The sequence below is a fragment of the Euprymna scolopes genome, chromosome 29 (genome assembly GCF_053919585.1).
Source record: "Euprymna scolopes isolate OS-2025 chromosome 29, ASM5391958v1, whole genome shotgun sequence".
In the NCBI taxonomy this organism is placed as follows: domain Eukaryota; kingdom Metazoa; phylum Mollusca; class Cephalopoda; order Sepiida; family Sepiolidae; genus Euprymna; species Euprymna scolopes.
In genome coordinates, this window is record NC_136510.1 from 114956959 (window position 1) to 114977323 (window position 20365).

Here is a 20365-nt window from a genome sequence, read left to right on the forward strand (position 1 = left end):
TATTTGAGACCATAATTAACCATGCTCTAGTCCGGCACCTTACAGATGCTAAACTTCTGACTGACAAAGAATATGGATTTAGACAAGCCCGTTCCACATCTGACATCCTCACTGTAATCTCTGAACGTATATACCATTTACTGGACAAAGCGGGGGAGGGCAGAGTGGTAGATCTAGATATATCTAAGGCTTTTGACAGGGTATGGCATGAGGGTCTCCTCAGGAAAATTAAATCATACGGTATCACTGGTAGAATACTTAACATAATTAAATCCTTCTTAGATAAGAGAAAAATCCAGGTTGTCCTCGACGGTCGTACATCTAAACAGTGTGATATAAATGCGGGAGTGCCTCAGGGGTCTATCCTTGGACCTCTATTGTTCCTAATATTTACCTCCCCGACAAAACTGCCTCTGAGATGGGTATATATGCTGATGACACTACACTCTATAACAGGCATGACAGGAAAACAAATGAACACATATCTAAAGAAATGGCAAAAACACTAGAGGATGACCTCTAATCTATAGTGGAATGGGGATATACATGGATGGTCACATTCAATTCTGCCAAGACTAAACTGGAAACATGAGCTGGAACAATTATATTGAAAACATTGCCAGGGCCGCTGCGAAAAAGGTAGGCTCTCTCTATCGTGCTAGAAAACTACTGACACCTGAATGAATCCTGTACCTCTATAAGGCCACCATTCGCCCATGTATGGAGTATTGTTGTCACATTTGGGCTAGTGCATCTGCTTCTAGTCTCTTGCTCCTAGACAAGGTTAAAAAAAGAGTCGCCAATCTGATAGGCCCTGAACTGGCATCTAAGCTTCAGCCTCTGTCCCAACGATGAAACCTTGCATCCCTCTGCCTGTTCTACAAGTATTTTAATGGTGAATTCTCTGACGAACTGCAGACACTTGTGCCTCCATGAGGTAGACACCCTCGACAAACCCGACAGGCAGCTAAATCCCACCCCCACATAGTAGAGATCCCTAGATGTAAAAGATCTTTCTACTCCAGTAGTTTCTTCCCCAGAACCGCTAGACTCTGGAATTCCATTCCAGGTTCCTGCTACCCTAACTGTACTGACATGCAGAAGTTCAAGTGCAATGTGAACCGACATCTTGCTGCCCAAATCCCAACATAGTGCCCCAGTAGTTGCTGCCCCTGATAGTAGCCCCCTACACCAAAGTGGCAATTTGCCTTGTTTGGGGTGAAAATGTAATAATAAAAAAAATAAAAAAAATATATATTGTTGCTTGCTTCCATTCTTTTGTATTGTTCATATCATTTATTAATTGCAGTAGATATTGTGCTTCCTGTATGGCTGGTGTCATTACTGTATATTCAGCTTCACATGTAGATAGAGCTACAGTAGACTGCTTTTTACTTTTCCAGGCAATAACAGGTCCTTCTTCATTTAGGGAAAAACAATACCCCAACATACTTTTTCTGTCTTCAGAGCTTTCCCAATCAGCATCCGTAAATTCTGTTAACTTCAGGCCGCCTGCACATTTCCTGAAAGATAAACAAAAATTTAAAGTCCCTTTCAGATACCTGAATACATGCTTCACTGCATTCCAGTGTTCAATTGTGGGAGTTTGGTTGTATTGTGATAATTTATTTACGACCCATGAAATATCGGGTCTGGTGCAAGTAGATAAGTAAACCAGGCTTTCTATAGTCTTTCTGTACCTTGTGGAATCAAAGGATTTTGCTTCCTTGGAGAAAGTTAATTTTTGGTCACAGGGTGTTAGTCTGGGTTTGCAGTCTATCATATTAAAATTTTCTAATACTTTCTCAGTATATGTCCGTTGATTCATTTCTATTTCATTTGGTTTGACTATGAAGTCCACACCAAGAAATCTTGAGATTTGATCTAAATCTTTCATGTCAAACTTTTTTTCCGTTACTGTGTCAAAGTTATTTGCAGTGATCAAGATATCATCAACCCATACGAGAATAACAATTCTTTTATTTTTATCAACTTTTTCAAACATGCATGGGTCGATAGTACTCTTATAAAATTTTTCTTGTAGAAGTTCTTTACTCAGTAGATCGTTCCAATTTTTACCTCTCTGTTTTAGACCATAGAGTGATTTGAATTTCCAAACAAGCCCATCATTGCCTGGAGCAATGTATCCTTCGGGTTGTTTAATTTCCAAACAAGCCCGTCATTGCCTGGAGTAATGAATCCTTCGGGTTGTTGGGTAAAAATATCACAGTCTATTTTGGCATGCTGATTTGACATCCATCTGGTGAATTATCAAATCATACTGCACAGCAAATTGCATTAGAATTCGGATGGTGGTCATTTTTGTGGTGGGTGCATATGTTTCATGGTAGTCTATGTCTTTTATCTGACTGTACCCTTTGGCAACATATCTAGCTTTGTATTCTTCATTATTTTTGTCATCTTTTTTTATATTATACACCTATTTTCCCCCAACTAAATTTTTGTTTTCAGGGAGGGTTGTCAGAGTGAAAGTGTTGTTTTCCTTTAAGGAATCCATCTCCTTCTCCATTGCCAATTTCCATTTATCAGCCTCCGGTGAATTTATGGGTTCATGATATGATCCAGGGATAGTTTTATTTTCACAAGAATTTATACATTCTTCATCTTGATCACTTAGGTTATTGCTAGTGACATAATATTTTGAATAAGTGGGTGGTTTTCTCTGTCTCAGTGAGTACCTTCGATTTCTGTTTTTGGAACTGTCATTTGTTCTGTTACTTGTCTGTTCGCTAGCTTGACTGTTGCTATTATCTATATCTCCCTTGTAGGGATCAGGTAGAAGTTCGTTTGTTCTATTCTCATCGAGCATATGTCCACTGAAATGGTCAGGATTTATTGAAGGAACCAAAGTTGGATTAATATATCTATTTCGATTTGCAATATCCTGAGTGGTCTCTCTTTCATCGCTAAACTCATTTGTAAAAGTATATCTATTTTGGCCCGTGTTATCCTGAGTGGTCTCCCTTGCATCGTTAAATTCATTTGTAAAAATCATTAACCGTATTTTTTTTACAGATTTCTTATCATTGAAATATACAAAATAGGCTGGACTATATTTGTCGTATCCTACAAAAATCCCTTTTTCTGCACGAGGATCTAATTTTATTTTATTTTGCACATAGGTGTAACACGTACCAAAAATGTTCATATTTTTAACATTTGGTTTTCTACCCTTTAGTGCCTCAGAAGGTGTCAGTTTTATTTGGTGATTATAGCACCTATTTCGAATATAAGTAGCACACAGAAAAGCATATGGCCACAGCTCATGAGTTGCATGAGACTCTATTAGCATGCATCTGGACATTTCAAATAACGTTCTCCATCCTCATTCTGCGGTTCCATTTTGGTGCGGTGAGTAGGGGGCTGAGGTCTCGTGTCAGATTTTATGTTGAACAAGAAGTGATTTGAATTCTCTTGATGTGAATTCAGAACCGTTATCACTTCTTAATCTCTTAACCTTTCCATAAGGAGTACTATCGGCCAAGAATTGTTTTGTAGCGTCGACTGTGTTGCTTTTGTTCTTGAGGAAATATGCCATCACATAGCCTGAATAGTCGTCAGTAAATGTTATGGCATACTTGTAACCATTCACACTAACAGGTTCTATTTTCCCAGCCAAGTCACAATGCACTAGTTCTAATGGAAACCTGGCTCTTTCGTCTGGTTTTCTTGATAGCAAATTTTGCATTTTTTCAAGAGTACATGTTTCACACGGTGGTATATTGTTTTTCTCAATAATGGTAATTCCCTCAACAATAGTCGGCATTTTCAAAATATCGGAAATATTAGAATGGGCGAAAATTTTGTGCCACATGTTCAAGTCGCGCCTCATGTTATTAATACTATTTGTTATGCATTTATTTAAATAATAAAGTTTCCTCCTTTTCTTTATTTTAAATTTAACACTGTCTTTGGTAGCATAGCATAGTTTTGTGCAAATTTCATGCTGCAGCCTTTCCCTATGGCGGCTTGTACCGACAATATGTTTTGTGTAAATGTTGGTATAAATAAAACATTTTTTAAATAAATATTATGCCTCTTTTTATAAATATCGTTAAAACGTTATTTTTGCCGTTCCTTTCTTTAACACTATATTATTTTTTTTTTGGGGATCCGTCAGCAAGCTCAATATAATGTTCTACTGGGTTAAAGTCACGTTCGAAAGTAACAAAATTTTTTTCATCATTACTAATATGGGCAGTAACCCCACAATCGACTAATAGTTCAACGCTATCAGAAATAATATGAGGGTTTATTCCTACCTTGTAGTATGAATGGCTGTTTCCTTCAGTTTGTCTTTTTTCTGCAGAATTTTGTATCATGAGTTCTTACTTCGCAAAATTTACACCACCTGTTTTTGTTACAGTTTTTTGCGAAGTGCCCATATCTGTTGTAACGAAAACACGTGGGAGGTTCATTTTTATTTGGTGTCTTCATGATAGTGTCTTCCATTTTGGGTTTCGTATTTTCCTTATATGATCATAGCGATGCCTTGAATTCCATCAAAGTTTGTGGTGTATCTCTTTGGGTAACTATGACTTTTAATGTGTTGAAGGTAGACGGCAACCCCTTGAGTAACATAGCTGTCGCCAATGCGTCTGAAATTGCCTCTATTTCGTAAAGCAGCTATCGCTTTTTCAGCACGTATAATGTAGCCGGTATAATCTTTGTCCTCGTGTTTTTGGAGGATAGACAGTTCGCAATACAAGGCAATGATTTTTGGTTTGTCTTGGGACAAATAATGTTCTCTTAAAATTTTTAAAGCTTTCCTTCCATCATCTTTCGCATCTCGCATGATTAATGCCAAACTTCTATCATCTAGAACTTGGATAAGTTCTGCAAATATATCCTCATTTCTCTGTGGGTCGATTTCATCATCTTCCTTTTTTAACTCGGCTTTTAATTTTAGCCTATGGAGGTGTCCTATAAATTTAATTTCGAACATCTCATAATTATTTTCATCGCCATCAAACATTAGTCGGCCTGGCCATAACCTGTTAAAGTAGACATGTTAAATGTATGTGGCAGTCAGTAAAAGAAGGAAGAGATAGGTTATCAACGCCTTTATTTTTAGAAGGTTAACACTGGAAAAGGGAAGAAACATGACTCCTTAAGGGGAGAGTTCTCAAACCAAAGGGGCATAACTCAGGATGCTAAGTTTACTCTCTTAACAGAAACACCCAAAAAAAAAAAAAAAAAAGTTACATTGATGGTTTAAATACTTCAAAATCTCCGTTTTTGAAACGTTTCGTTATTTTCGTTGGTATTATTTTAGAAAAAGCGTGAACTCGAACTAGTTGATAAAAATATATTATTTTTGTAGATTTCGGTGTGCTAAAAAAGAATCTGAAAACCGTATCTGTTGCAAATCAATAGTTTCGGAGATATTAATATTTTTCCAATGGATTATTTTCTTTATAAAATCAGCTATAATGGCGTAAATCGGCTGATTACGGATGATGCGCGCAGACCAAAGAGAAATCACATTTATTTTTAAAAAATCAGCATTTTATTAGTTTCCATAAGTAAAAAATAAATATCACAACGAATCATAGTATTTGTTCATGCAATTCGGTTCTTGCGTTCACGTGAGCACGAGCGTAAAATGACTTGTAACATTGCGGAGGAATTTTTAGCGGGCATTTTCAAAACAAATGTGGTTCATTTTTGTTACATAGTTTTTAATGCTTTTAAATGATCTAAAAAATTCAGTTTTCATGAGCAGTTTACAAAAACATAACCGTTTTTCCGTAAGTAACATACCGCGACACCGCCAATGTAAACACAGAATTTTTGTGAAATGTTAATCATTACTCTGCTCGATAAATTTCGGAACGTTGCTGACGGAAAAATGGTAAATTAAACTGCAGAAGCACTTGTTAAGGTATACAAGTTCTATATAAGGTTTCTGTTTCATTATCTTTACATGCGGATTCCCATTAATGAAAACAAGACAACACTTGGTTTCTTTTATTCTCGCGCCATTATTCACAATACAGGTCTGTCGCTGCCAAGGGACATTACTCTAGCGGTGTAATCTGAGATTAGTTCCTCATGCAACATCTTCCCCCTTTTAAGAACAACAACAAAGAAAGAAGATCCATTAACAAAAACACAAAGTAACTAAAATACAAAAACAAAACAATGCTTTGTCCTTGTGACCTAGGCTTTCACTGGGTTGACTACCCTCCGGCCTAACAGGGATTATTCTGCCCTTTTCACTTGGACTCAATTAGTTCGTATAGTCTTTGAATCTAACCGGATTCCTTACTAGTCTCCCTGAACGTGTCATCCTCATTCCTTCAGTCATTTGGTTTGCTGGGGGTGATATCGCCAGCCTCATTCCTTCACTTCTATTACTTTCGAGCTGAGGTGTTTGCGAATTACAAACCCCTTCTGTACTTGGCAGTTCAGTTATTGGTGCCTCCTCGCTAGGCCTTTGGTATGACTGAGGGATCAATGATGGTGATGGGAGTGCTTCTGCTGTATTTTTAAAATCCACTCTATTACGTCGGAGCAACTCCCCATCAACTTTGACATGGTATGACCTCTCATCCAGTCTCTGCCACACAACTGCCTCCTTCCACTCTCGTTGACCTTTTGTGTGTTGTTTAATACATACCACATCTCCATGTTGCACTGGCTGAAGTGGTTTTACTTTCCGGTTGAAATAATGCTTTTGCTTTCTGCTGTCCCACTTAACTGTTTTTCTTAGATTTTTGTGTAGCTCTGGTCTGAGTAGGTCCTCTCTGGTTGGAAGAAGTGTCTTTGTTCTTCTTGACATTAGCTTTTGCGCAGGTGATAAGTGACCCTTGACTGGCGTATTCCTGTGATCCAGCATCGCTAGGTATGGATCAGCCTTATCTTCCATTGATTTCCGGAAAAGGTTCTTTGCCATCTTTACAGCAGATTCTACTTTTCCATTTGCCTTGCTATTGTAAGGACTGATGGGTGTATGTGCAAAACACCACTTGCAAAGGTGGAGAATTCTTGACTACTAAACTGTGGTCCATTATCAGTGACCACCTGATCTGGTATCCTATGTTGTGCAAAATGGTGCTTAAGCTTAGTGATCACCGTTCTAGCTTGTGTAGTCGGGAGATGGTCAATTCCCCAGAAATTACTCATATAATCAACGGTGCAGAGATAGTCCCTATCTGCAAAGCTAAAGAGATCTACTCCTACTTTTACCCAGGGTCTCTCCGGAATTTCATGAACCATTAACGGCTCTGCAGGATTGGCTACCTCATATTTTCTGCACATTGGGCATTTTGAGAGAAAGTCACTATTCATATTTGACCAGTACAAACATTCTCTTGCTCTTCTGCAGCATCCTTCGACCCCGAGGTGTGTGGAATGCAATTTTTCTTTTAACACTGCTCGCTGTGTTGTTGGTACTACTACTTGGTTTCCTCTGAATATTAATCCGTCTTGTACCGTCATTTCATTCCGCATGCTGAAATATAGTCTCACCTCTGGGTCAAGATGTACTTTGTCTTCTGGCCATCCTTCCACAATTACTTGCTGTAACATCTGCATACATCTGTCTTCTTTTGTGGCTGAGCGCAATTCGAGCAACCGTCCCTCTGTTACTGGAATATATTCTGTTTCCTGGACATCATCATCATCGATACATTCATTGCTCACTCCATGAATGTATGCCCTTGATAATGTGTCTGCTAAAACATCTTCTTACCAGGATGGTATAGAACAATCACATTGTAAACTTGCAACCGCATTAACATATTTTGAAGTCGCTTTGGGCATTTCCCCAATTCCTTTTTCATTATTGCTTCTAATGGTTTATGATCAGTCAGTACTGTAACCACTGGTGTAGCTGGGGGGATCACCACTTATCAAGGCCCGGAAGCCACTCAGGGATAAGGGTTATTGCAAGTACATTAAGTTAGTGAGGAGATTTGCTGAAGTGTTTACTTAAGGGGGCGGTTCATTAGGAATTTGTTAACATTGGACTTGAAGACATCCAAGTTATAGTCCGGAGGGAAGCAGGCAGACGGAACAGAGTTCCACAGGCGTGCGGTTCTAAGAAAGAAGCTTTGTTCATGGATACCGTAGAAGTAATTTTCGCAATGTATGAAAATTAAGCAACTACAGAATAAATGTTAACTTAATAATAATGGACCAGTTTTCCTACCTAGCAAAAAAAATGGACGAATTTTCCGTGGACGATTTTTCCGGTCACCCAAATGCCGGGGGGGGGGGGCAAATTTTACTACCGCCCCGGGCGGCAAAAGGTCTAGCTACGCTACTGACTGTAACCTGTTGACCAAATGTGTATTGATGAAACCGTTCACAGGCATAAACCACTGCCAATAGTTCTTTCTTCATCTGTGCATATCGGGTTTCTGTGTCTGTAAGTGCTTGGCTAATATATGCTAAGGGTTGACCTTCTTGTAGCAATGCAGCCCCATTCCTTTCTCACTTGCATCACATTGAACGACCAATGGTTTGTTGGGGTCATAGTATCTCAATACTGGTGCTTCACTCACCAACTTTTTGATTTTCTCAAAAGCTTCTTCATGAGTCTGAGACCACGTCCATGGCACATCCGCCTTTGTTAAGTTGTGAATTGGAACCATCATATCAGAGATGTGGGGCAGAAACTTTGCCAAATAATTCACAAATCCTCCCAATCGTTGCACTCCCTTAATGTCTGTTGGCCGTGGCATATCTTTTATGGCTTTTATTTTCTCAGGATCTGGAAGTAAACCCTCAATGGCTATCCTGTGATCGAGGAATGATACAGATGTTTGCCATAAATTGATTTTATCAGCATTCAATCACATCCCACGATCACAACATCTTTGCAACAGCCTTCTGAGTTTTCTATCATGGTCCTCTGTTGCTTCTTCCATCGTTTTACCAATCCTGACCACCAGAAGATCATCTGCTTTGTTGATGATTCCTTTCAAATCGGCCACATTATTATATAGTTCTCTTTGAAATATTTCCGGGGCTGGAGCAATTCCAAATGGTAAAACCTTCCATCAAAACCGACCATATGGAGTGGCAAAAGTGGTCAAGCGACTGCTGGCTTCATCTAATTTCAGGTGCCAAAATCCATCCCTTAGATCAAGAGTTGAGAAAACTTTGCTATCAGCAAGTTCTGGGAGGAGATTGTCCAGTACTGGTAACTGGAAATGCTACCGTTTAAGAGTCTTATTTAATGGTCTGGGGTCAATACATATCCGTAAGTTTCCATTTTTTTTTTAATTACCAGTGATAAGGCACTTACCCATGGTGTTGGCTCGTTCACTGGTTCAATTACCTTCTTTTTGACCAGTCTTTCTAATTCGGCTTTCACTTTTACCTTGATAGCGACTGGTATTCTTCGAGCCGCTGCAACATGTGGTGTTACGTTGGAGTTCACCTCCAGATGAACCTCTCCAGGTAACGTACCCAATTCTTCCTGGAATACATCCTGAAATTTGGATATGATGCTCTTTGGGTGCTGGCTGCTGTCTTTTTGAGATATGTTTGCAACCCTCTTAAATTTGTCATTGTTCACACTAATGAGTGCCATTTGCTGGATGGCATTCGCTCCAAGTAGTGGACGGAAGTCTTCCTTTACAATGACAAACTTCACTGCATACTTGAGCCCAGTTTTTGGGTTTATCATTTTTATCCGACGTTCTCCTAATGGTTTCATTTGTGACCCGTTCCACATGACAAGGGTCTTATTGGACTGCTCAAGTGTTTTTCCCGCCACATGTTTCTCGTTCAGGATGTTCACTTAGGCTCCACTATCTAGCTGAAAAACAATCGGCTTTCCTTTGACCATCATTTCTACCTTTATCACTTCCGGTCTGATGGAATTGATTCCTTCTTTCGTGGTCACACTGTCCACGTGTCCATAGTCTGAACCATCATTACTGCTATTGCTATCATCTTGTTTTCCAACAAACCAAATATTCTTGCAAAGTGGTGCTTTCCATTGCATTTAAAACACGTCTTCCCAAAAGCTGGACAAAACTCTTTTCCGGATTCATGTCACAATGCACACGCCCTACACCCTCTGTTACTTTCTGTGGTTGTTGGCCTTCCCTTAGGTTTTAAGTCCACTCTGTTAACTGCCTTGGATCTCAGAATTCTAGATTGTAGCGTTGCATTTTCCGATAGTTTGCATATATCTATGCATCTCTGTAAGTCCAACTGTCTCATTTTAAGCAGTTCCACTTGGGTGTGTGGGTTGTATACTCCAAGAATTATCTGGTCTCGTAGTATGGAAGAGACACACTTCTCATAGAAATTGCATGTCTTTATCAATGTACAGAGTGCCGTGATAAATGCTTCCACTGTTTCACCTTCTTGTTTTCTTGTGTGGAAGATATATCGTTTGTCTGTCTCATTAATTTCTCCGATGGCATACTTATCAGATGCTTAGAGAATTTCATTGGGTGTTCTCGCTTCTTCCAGAGTCCGAAATTGAAACCCATAATACACTTTTAATGCTTCATCTCCAAGTGGAGGCAGCAACATCGCCGTTTGGTATGTTACTGGCTGTCTCGCTAGATACGTGATGATAGCATAATTATTTCATTTTGATTTAAACAGCTTCCAGTTCGCTGACAGATTATTTTCCATACACAGGGGTTGTGGGGGTCGTATCCCCGCCACTGGTCTATTTATCTCTTCCATGTTAAGTTTGGACACTTTTTTTTTCCAATACAATCTTATGTTTTATGACCGATTGAATTGGTTAAAACTTCTTTTTTCATATTATTTAAACGCAAATAGATCACAATGACCAGATAAAGCAAGGCAAACTTTTCTTTTTTTTGTGTGTGTGTGTCTGTGCGCAATGTAAAACAATAAATCAAACATTACTTATCTTTGTTTATGTTTCTAGTCACATGACTATCGCACATGCGTAGCATAAATAAAGTCAGTGAAATGGCCTCTGTGGGTATGCGCAATCAGCCAACTTACGCCATTATAGCTGATTTTATAAAGAAAATAATCCATTGGAAAAATATTAATATCTCTGAAACTATTAATTTGCGATGGATACGGTTTTCAGATTCTTTTTTTAGCACACCGAAATCTACAAGAAAAATATTTTTTTTTCTTCTAATTCGAGTTCACGCTTTTTCTAAAATGTTGCCTTTTCGTTAATTAACAAGTTTATTTAATTTTTTTTTTGATTAATTACCATCATTTCAAACAACTTCGCTAACTTGTTTCCTTTTTGTAAACTATTTCAGCAAATTCCGGAATTTGGCTACAGTAATCATTAAAATGTATAAACATTAACACTACATATGAATAACAGCGCGCAAGACAAAATTAACATTATAGAGGAATGAGCTGTTAGCACGTGCCAAAACAAAATGGCTGTTGCACGCTCGCTTTATTTACAAAAACACCGTGAGAGATGTTACGCCCTCTAGTGATAAAGAGCATCAATAGTTTCATCGGAGTGTAAGGGAGATAATTGTCCAATATATTGCATCTCTTCAATCTTACTCCAGATCACAAACAGTCTTCAAATTTCTTTGGTGGTCTCCGAATACGTCCTCCTGACCTGCGAGAGGGTGGTGATGCCGATTTTCCTATCACTGCTGGAGTCCCTGAAACTTCTCCCATCTGCCTGCTCTCAGGTACTAAACTTTCCTCAGGAACTTCAGGTGTGCCGGAATTCTCAAGATTCTCTGCAGAGTTATCTGCCTGTATCTCAGGCATAAGTTCCACTGCTGCCAGTAATGGGCGTTTCACAAGCTGGTCCACATGTCTCCTTACTAGCCCTCTACCAGTATATTCTATTTCATTTAAATTTAACTTTTACATGTTACTATTTTTATTAAGTTACATAAATAATTATCATAATTGCTATTAAAATAATATCATTAGTCTTATTTAATTACTACCAATAAGATTCTTTTATCTGTTAAAAAACAACATAAATAGGGATTATCTCCCTTTGATCATTTTCCTAGCCAAATATAATTATCTCCCTTTGTTTTTTGAAATATCGTTTAAATTTGAAATTTGGCGTTACGAACAAATTCTAGCCAATAAAACTATTCCATTGGCGTTTACTTTGAAATTTCAACATTTCAAACATTCATAAGCTACATTTAACATCAAAATGAATGCTCTGACCATGATACTTACGATTTTTAAAAAGCGAACCATTATAAGGTCAATACAGTCTTATTGTTTTATTGTATTATATTTGTATTAATAGTTAATATTTATTTTTTTTACAGGTTTATTCAAAGTTTGTCAGAGTGTGGTGTCACGTTGTCGAGAATGTATTGGAGCTGAAGGCCTCCAATTTGAATATTTGTCATAGAAATTGTTTGCCTTGATTGTTAGTCTTTTCGGATGTACCACGTGTATTTTCTGAGATTTTTATAAACATAAAGATGTTATTTCTTTTTATTTCTTTTGTTACAAATAAATATTTTAATACAATATCTTATTGTACTGTTAATATATTACAGGGTGTCTGTATAGTAACTTGTAAGACTGTATAGTAACTTTACGGACACCCTATATATATATATATATATATATATATATATATATATATATATATATTTGTTAAGTTTTCTTAAAATCATCTTATTTTAACCTTACATTTAAACTCAATTTAACTTTATGATTTTATTCTAATTTTTATTCTCAATTTATCTTACTTTGTTTATCAACATCATAAAATAACTATTTTCCTTTATATTTAAATATCTGCCTTACTTAAAAAATGCTAAGTTTATTTTTGGTGTCTTAAAAAAAAACACCCAATATTTATGCTGATGAGGAGACTTTGTTTTAAAAAAAATATATATTAGAATTATTGTTCATGATTATCTCAATAAAAACATTGTTTCCGAAATGATCGTACAATTTATTAACTTTATTGTTTTCCTTATGATACCGATTTTTAAACTATATATATATATATATATATATATATAGAGAGAGAGAGAGAGGGAGAGAGAGAGACAGAGAGAGAGAGAGAGAAAGGAACAAACCAAGCCACACGTTTAACAATGTTTCATTTTTATTGTAAGACTTCTACAATAAAGATGAAACATTGATGTGTGTGGCTTGGTTTGTTCATTTTTGTCTATCTTGTCAGAATACTATTTCCATTAGTCTAATCATTATAAGAAAATATATTTCCACAGAAGTATTTATATATATTCTTTTAATTTCTTACATTTGCAGCTATCCTTACAGATGTGTTCATTGTCTCTTGAGACTGAATGAGGCACTATATATATATATATATATATATATATATATATATATATATATATGTTAAAAGTTTACATATGCTTCTAGAATAGTGATGTAAAAGGTTATAAGAGACTTTTGAAACATGAAAACGATGTTACTTTTTCTATTTAATATTTTATTTTTTATATTTCTAGCGGTCCTCCACTCTTGGTCACAAAAAGTATCGAAATGAAAATGAAAGACATTGAAAAAAAAAAAAGTGGAAATTTGTAGTATGGAACGCGTTCATTCCTTGCAACAATGTTCAAAAGAGTTCACATGAATTATTTTTGCTGTTTGAATTAGATGCTAATACGTCACAAAAATTAAAAAAAAAAAAAGAAAATACTAGCATCAAATGTTACCATCCATTCGCGGCCCAATTCCACTACGGTCTGGAGATTATTTTCTAACGATTCTAGATTTAGATTTATGTTCATCCGTTCTTCCATCATGCATGCTACAGAGCGTTGTATCGTCAGCAATTATACCCATCTCAGGCACGATATTATCGTTCATGAATATCAGGAATAATAGTGGTCCAAAGACTAAGGCACTCCTACACTAATGCCATGCTGCCTGGGTGTGCATCCATTAATGACACACCTGGATGGTCCGACTGTGCTATTAATTTTTTTATTAGGAAAAATTAATTAAATTCTTTATCAAAAATCAATTTAATTCTCTAGTAAAAATCAATTAAATTCTTCATTAAAAACCAATTAAATTATTTGTTAAAAGCAATTAAATTCTTTATTAAAAATCAATTCAATTATTTATTAACAATCAATAAATTTCTTGATTAGAAACAAATATATTCTTTATTATAATACAATTAAATTCTTCATTAAAAAACAATTAAATTTTTAATTAAAAATCAATTTATTATTAAAGCCAATTAATCTCTTTACTAAAAAACTATGTAAATTATATATTAAAAGTTGATTAAATTATACAAAATCAATTAATTTCTTTATTAAAATGAATTCATTTTATTAATTAAATTCTTTATTAAAATCAGTTACATTCTTTATCAAATTCAACTAATTACTTTATTAAAATCAATTCAATTATTTATTAAAAATCCATTAAATTCTATATTAAAATCAATAAATTTTTTTAAATAAAAATCATTAACATTATATATTAAAAAGTTACATTCTTTATCAAATTCAATTAATTACTTTATTAACAATCAATTATTTAATAAAATCAATTAAATTCTTTATTAAAAATCAATGAATTTCTTTATTAAAAATCAATGAATATTTTAATTAAAACAATTAAATTGTTTATACAAAATCAATTAAATTCTTTATTAAAAATCTTTAAAATTCTATAATTGGAATCTCAAATAAACATATTTCTCCTTCCAATGTTCTTTTTTCTTCTCATAAGAATAATAATAGTTGAGTATTCAAAGATTTTGTGCATTGCAAAATATGCAAGGAAAGATGATGAGAGATGACCTGTGCAGACTACTTTACAAGATTCTTGTACTTATCCAATGCTATTCTGTCTTCTGCATCTAAATTCTTTTCCCAAAAATCTTCAAAACTTGCTGTGGCATGATCAAGCACTTTTTCCACATAAATCAGATCAGCAAAATGTTTCATCCATGGCAGCATTAAATTACTGTGACCAAGGAGTTTCAGAGCCAACAGGATTCTGGAAATACGGAGGAAATTATGGTTGCCCCTAGAAGAAAAAAAAAAGAAGAAAATATGAATATTTTAAGGATATTTAAAAAAAAAATTATTCTTAAAATATGACCAATCGTCAGTGTGGACTTCAATGCATGGAAATTGGAATATAATATTGAGATTAGGATGCATACAAAGAAGAATGAGAAAACAAACAAGAATACAAAAGATGGCACAAGGAGGGATTTACAAATTTATTAGATAAAAGAAATGATCAGTTAAATAACTGAAAAACCTTTGCAAATATGTAAAAATCTTTAATTCCATTCTTAAAATTTGAGCAATCGCTACCCCAGCCTCTACTGCCGAGTCTAGGATAAATGGAAATGCAATATTGAGATTAGGGAGGCAAATTTTTGCAGTGTGATGATGTATGAAAATGAAGCCTGGCCAGTAAGGGTTGAGGACATGTGTTGCATGAAGAGAAATGATATAAGAATGACATAACAGATGTGTAATGTAAGTCTAAAAAACAGGCTTAGTTTTGATGACCTCAGAGAAAGATCAAATCTGGACAGTATAGAGAGATGTGTGCAGGACAGGAGACTTTGATGGTATGGTCATGTTTAAAGAATGGATGAAAGTTCTTGGCTTAGTAAATGTAAAACTGTCGAGGTAGCAAACCTTCAAACGTTGCTGTTACTTCTATTATTAATGGATATTTGGTATCTGTCTGACTGAAGCCCCCATCTCAAATTATACTCTTATTATCTTTTCATACTCACGTCAATTTACTATATTATTTCATACTAATGTCTGATATTTTAATGTTCACTGCAAAAGTGAGCAGGATAGTATTGATTCTGTTCTCATGTTACCATCCTCCCAGGCATTACCTCTTTTTTTTCTAAGGAGGAGGTAATATAATATCTGTCTCATTATCATGAGATCATCCAACCAAGTATTATACCTCCTCTTTTGGGAATGGATAGTGTAGTATACATTCATACATAATGATACCATCCACCCAGGCATTACCTTCTCCTTTGAGGATGGGGAAGGAAGTGTAGTATATGTTTGTTGATCATATATACTAACAAAAATATGCAATCAAAAGAAACATCATTTTTGCTTATACTTATAATATTCATTGATAAAAATTGTATATAACATTCAAAATATGGACAATTATTTTATGCAGTTTGTCCATTCTAGTGAAATATAACAATGTTTTGAACAAAAAAACGATTGTTTACCATTGGTTTAGTTCCTGGAGCCTCTCAGTCGCATTGTCTGCAAGTACAACCTTGTTTTCTTCTCTGAGTTCCATGCCATAAAAGTCAAGCATCATTTTGAAAGATACTTTAACTTTTTCTCTCAGTTCTGGGTTTTTTCTAATGATCTGTCAGAAAATAAAGAATAAAAAAGTAAATAAATAAAAAGTAATGTTTTTATTTATTCCAAATAGTTTTGAAGATTAGTTGAATTAGTTTGATGAATTGTAAGAAAATGCAAATGACAGATATGAACAATCATTATATATATAACTACTTCATTTACTGACATAAATTAATATACAAAAGTATAAATTTATGCGTAAACTTTAAGTATTTATTTCAACAGTGCTCAATACGTAGGTAGCACCAGTTAGTAAGTTATAAAATATATATGGCGATTAAGCTACACTGAATATTCTGCATTTCATCCACTATAGGATTCTTCAGGCTAATGCATAAGCCTGAGGAATCCTAGAGTGGATGAAATGCGAAATATTCAGTGTAGATTTAGTGGATGAAACGCGGAATATTCAGTGTAGCTTAATCGCTATATATATTTTATAACTTACTATATATATATATATATATATATATATATATATATATATATATATAAATATATATAAAATTAGAATTACAATTAAGTTTACAAAGATAATCCAAAATAGCAAACTTAAAGTATATTATAAATATTAAAGACTTAATATTTATAAAGTAATCCTAACCAGACTGAAGAATCCCGAAAGGATGAAACACTAGTGTCTGTAGGTATTTAATTATTATAGTAAAAAAATAATTATGACAGCCCCTTTAAGAAATTCATTTCTTATCGTTGAGCACTTTCAGTTGAATTAAAAAGTCGGTCAATTTAGCTCTTATGCATAGATCATCGTATAACGATTAGATCACTGTCTGTCTGACGTAATGAACATTTAAATTAAAATGTTTTAAATTCAACGCTATTTCACGCGGTTAATGGTAGCCGAATGGATACGGTCTCCGCTAATCGAGCCAGAGATGTCTCGTGTCGCGGGGTTCGAATCGTTCGGCTGGTGTTAATCGTGACACCCTGCACTGAAGAATCCCGAAAGGATGAAACACTAGTGTCTGTAGGTATTTAATTATTATAGTAAAAAATAATTATATATATATATATATATATATAAGGTATAAATAGATTGAGATATAAATAGATTAAGGTATAAATAGATTGAGATAAAAAAAAACAAAATGAAAATAGATACACATAAAAATAGAGATGACAAAAATAAATTGAGATCGATAGAAATTCATGCATATTTAAACTGATAGACAGGAACTGAAATTAACAGCAATAAAATGTGATTGATAGACAGAAATTGAGATTGCCAAAATATATAATAAAATTGAGATTAACAAACATAAAATACGATCAAATATCATAGTACATTGATAAACTGTCACATTTCTAGTGTTCATGTGGTGAGTTAGCAAATATATTCAGGCTTAATTATTTACCTAAAATTTGCATTTGTATCTTTTTTTTGTAATTTGTTTTCTTTTACCAAGGAGAGGCCTCCTACCTAATGCCTCACATTCACCCGCTATTTCAGAGACTTCAACTGAGAGAAACTTTTAGAATTCTAACTATACATTTAAGTGCAACTGTTTGGATCTCTCTTGCACTTGGTTCACCTGGTATATTCGTAAAGTAGTTGTTTAAGTTCTTTTTTGTGAGTCCAGTGGCTACTATAATTATGAGAATGATGGAAATCTTGAAAGTTTCAGTTTCTGTTTTTGTCATGCATAAAACCTTGATATTTAGTTCTCTTCTTTATATCACCTTCCGGGATCATTAAAGACAATAACCTCAACTAGGGTTGCTATCCTCTCTCTCTGTTATCTGATATCACTGTGTCAAGTTGAATGGCAAAACAATACTCCCAAAGGAGAGGACACAATTGAAGATTCAATTTCACCCGATTGCACCTCCCAGGTTTTGCTACGAATAGTAAAAAGAAGTGGGTAGCCGCAAATCGGATCAGAACAACACACTGCAGGACTGCAGTAAACAAACACAGGTGGAGACAAAGAAACTCCCCAATCTGCCCAAAGTGCAAGCACCTCCACCCTCTAGGACACAGACCACCTGATTCTACACTGTCCAGTCACCTGACTGGAAGGAGGCTATGTGACAGCCCATGTATCTGAAGACAATTTCTCAAACTGGCAAAAAAATAGCGGTATAGAGGTTTAACCCATACAATAGTACTACTACTACTATGTCTAGGTTTTCTAAGTATGTAGCTATAGAGGTTGCATAGTCGTAGTGGATAATGTATGACCGATGTACAGCAGTTGTTTATCTTGTATGTTCCCTGGACTTGCTGCTACGCTGGATGTTCAATATTTTGCAGATATTTCAGTAAAGATATTTATGCAATCCATAGTGTTGCATTATATAATAGACATTCCCCATTAGATCCTTACAACAGGATATTAATTGGGCTGAACTCTCTATTTTTGTGGAGCAGAATCTGAACTAGTTATAGTTGTTTAGAACATTTGATATTCTTAAAAGCATTGGTCATCAAGTGGATTATGAGCAGCCATTATCATCCTCTCCTAGTCATACTCTAGTGATTTTTTTTTCAGCCTGTCTACAGAGCCTTGGTTATCTATAGATTCCTGAGATAGTTCATCCAGAAAATATTTGGCATGCTATTGGTTCGCTTAATCTTTCAATTTTCTGCAATGAAAAATCTTAATGTATTTTTGACGACTTTTTGGAGCAGGTTTGTTTTGTAGTTCTGTCTAATTTGTAAGATAGCTGTTGAGAGTTTCATATCCCTACTTACCTTTCTCTGCAAAGGAAAAACATGCATGGGCTGGCGCACCTGCTACTAGTCTCTCACTCCTAAACATAGCTCAAAAGACCTAATGAATCCTGCACTGTCAGCTAGGCTTAAACTTCTGTCCCATAGACAAGTGTTACATCCCTCTGCCTGTTTTACAAGTATTTTAATAGTAGCTGCTCCAATGAACTACAAGACCATATACCCCTCTACGTAAATACCCCAACAAATCTGACAAGCAGCAAAATCCCACCCCTACACAGTAGAGATCCACAGATGCCAGAAAGCCTTCTACTCTAATAGTTTTTTTCCCTGGGACTGCTAGACTTTGGGATTCCTTTCTGGGTTCTTGCTTCCCTGATTGTACTGAAATGCAGAAGTTCCAGTGTAATGAAAATAGACATTTTGCTGCTCAGCTCCCTACATTCTTCAAATTATGTCCCAGATAGTAACCCCCCCCTGTACATCAAAGTGGCACTGTGCCTGGTTTGGAGTGAAAATGCAATAAAAAAATGTCACTTGACATCTGGAGGACACGGGATAAAAGGAAAATGTACCCAAGTACATTACATATATATTAATTACTATATTGACAAACGTAAATGAAGACAGAAACATTACATGACAGAACATACAATAAAAAGGATTTACTCACTCATGTGGCAGTTCTACCATCCGAAGTAGGTAATCATTTCTATAACAGCTGATACACATGGAAATTAGAGCCACATGGGGAAAACATGCCTTTGTCTTCAAGTCCAGGATATCTTTGCCCTAAGGGATAGTAACACACCGGTGTTCACAGTAACCAGTGTGATTTTCCCTTATTCCCTAGTCTTATTCAAAATGTGTGATGGACGTTGTTCTACTGGCTCTTATTTTTTGACATTAATGTATCATCACAAGGTTTCAATTTTGGGGGAAATTCTCTTTTGGGTCAATCTACAACAGCATGCTGTGAATAATCCAGATTCATATACAGAATATGAAATTAAACTAACCTCTGCTTCTTCATCAGTGAGTGGATGAGCTTGTTGATTAACTCCCATATCCATATTTGGAAATAACCTGCAAACGAATGACGCAGTTGTTACATGATTATAATATATTAGAATATCAGGATATTTGATACTAAAAGAATCCCAAAAATATAAAAATAAAAATCAATATCACTTTTTGTTTTGGAATCTTTGAGATGAGGATTAATAATCTGAATTATTCTCATCTTCATTGTTATTTTTACGTTTATGTAACCTCCAAACTTCTTTGGGTGCATATTCTGAAAATTGGGAATCTTTATGTCGAACTTAGGAAGCTACAAAGAGTTTCAAACTTAATTAAATTT

General features: G+C 35.2%; 1 protein-coding gene across 4 annotated transcripts in view; it reads right to left on the bottom strand.

Annotated features, from left to right (window-relative positions):
• Positions 1–14487: 14487 nt before the first annotated feature.
• Positions 14488–20365, bottom strand: part of LOC145252837 (opioid growth factor receptor-like protein 1) — a 90230-nt gene continuing 84352 nt past the window's right edge. For all 4 annotated transcript variants that reach the window (XM_080112811.1, XM_080112808.1, XM_080112810.1 and 1 more), the window contains 3 exons: positions 20022–20088; positions 16166–16311; positions 14488–14964 (listed from right to left, as the gene is read on the bottom strand). In XM_080112811.1, the coding sequence (XP_079968937.1) occupies positions 14745–14964; positions 16166–16311; positions 20022–20088 (433 nt within the window). In that variant the 3' untranslated portion in view covers positions 14488–14744. The remainder of the gene's footprint in view (positions 14965–16165; positions 16312–20021; positions 20089–20365) is intronic.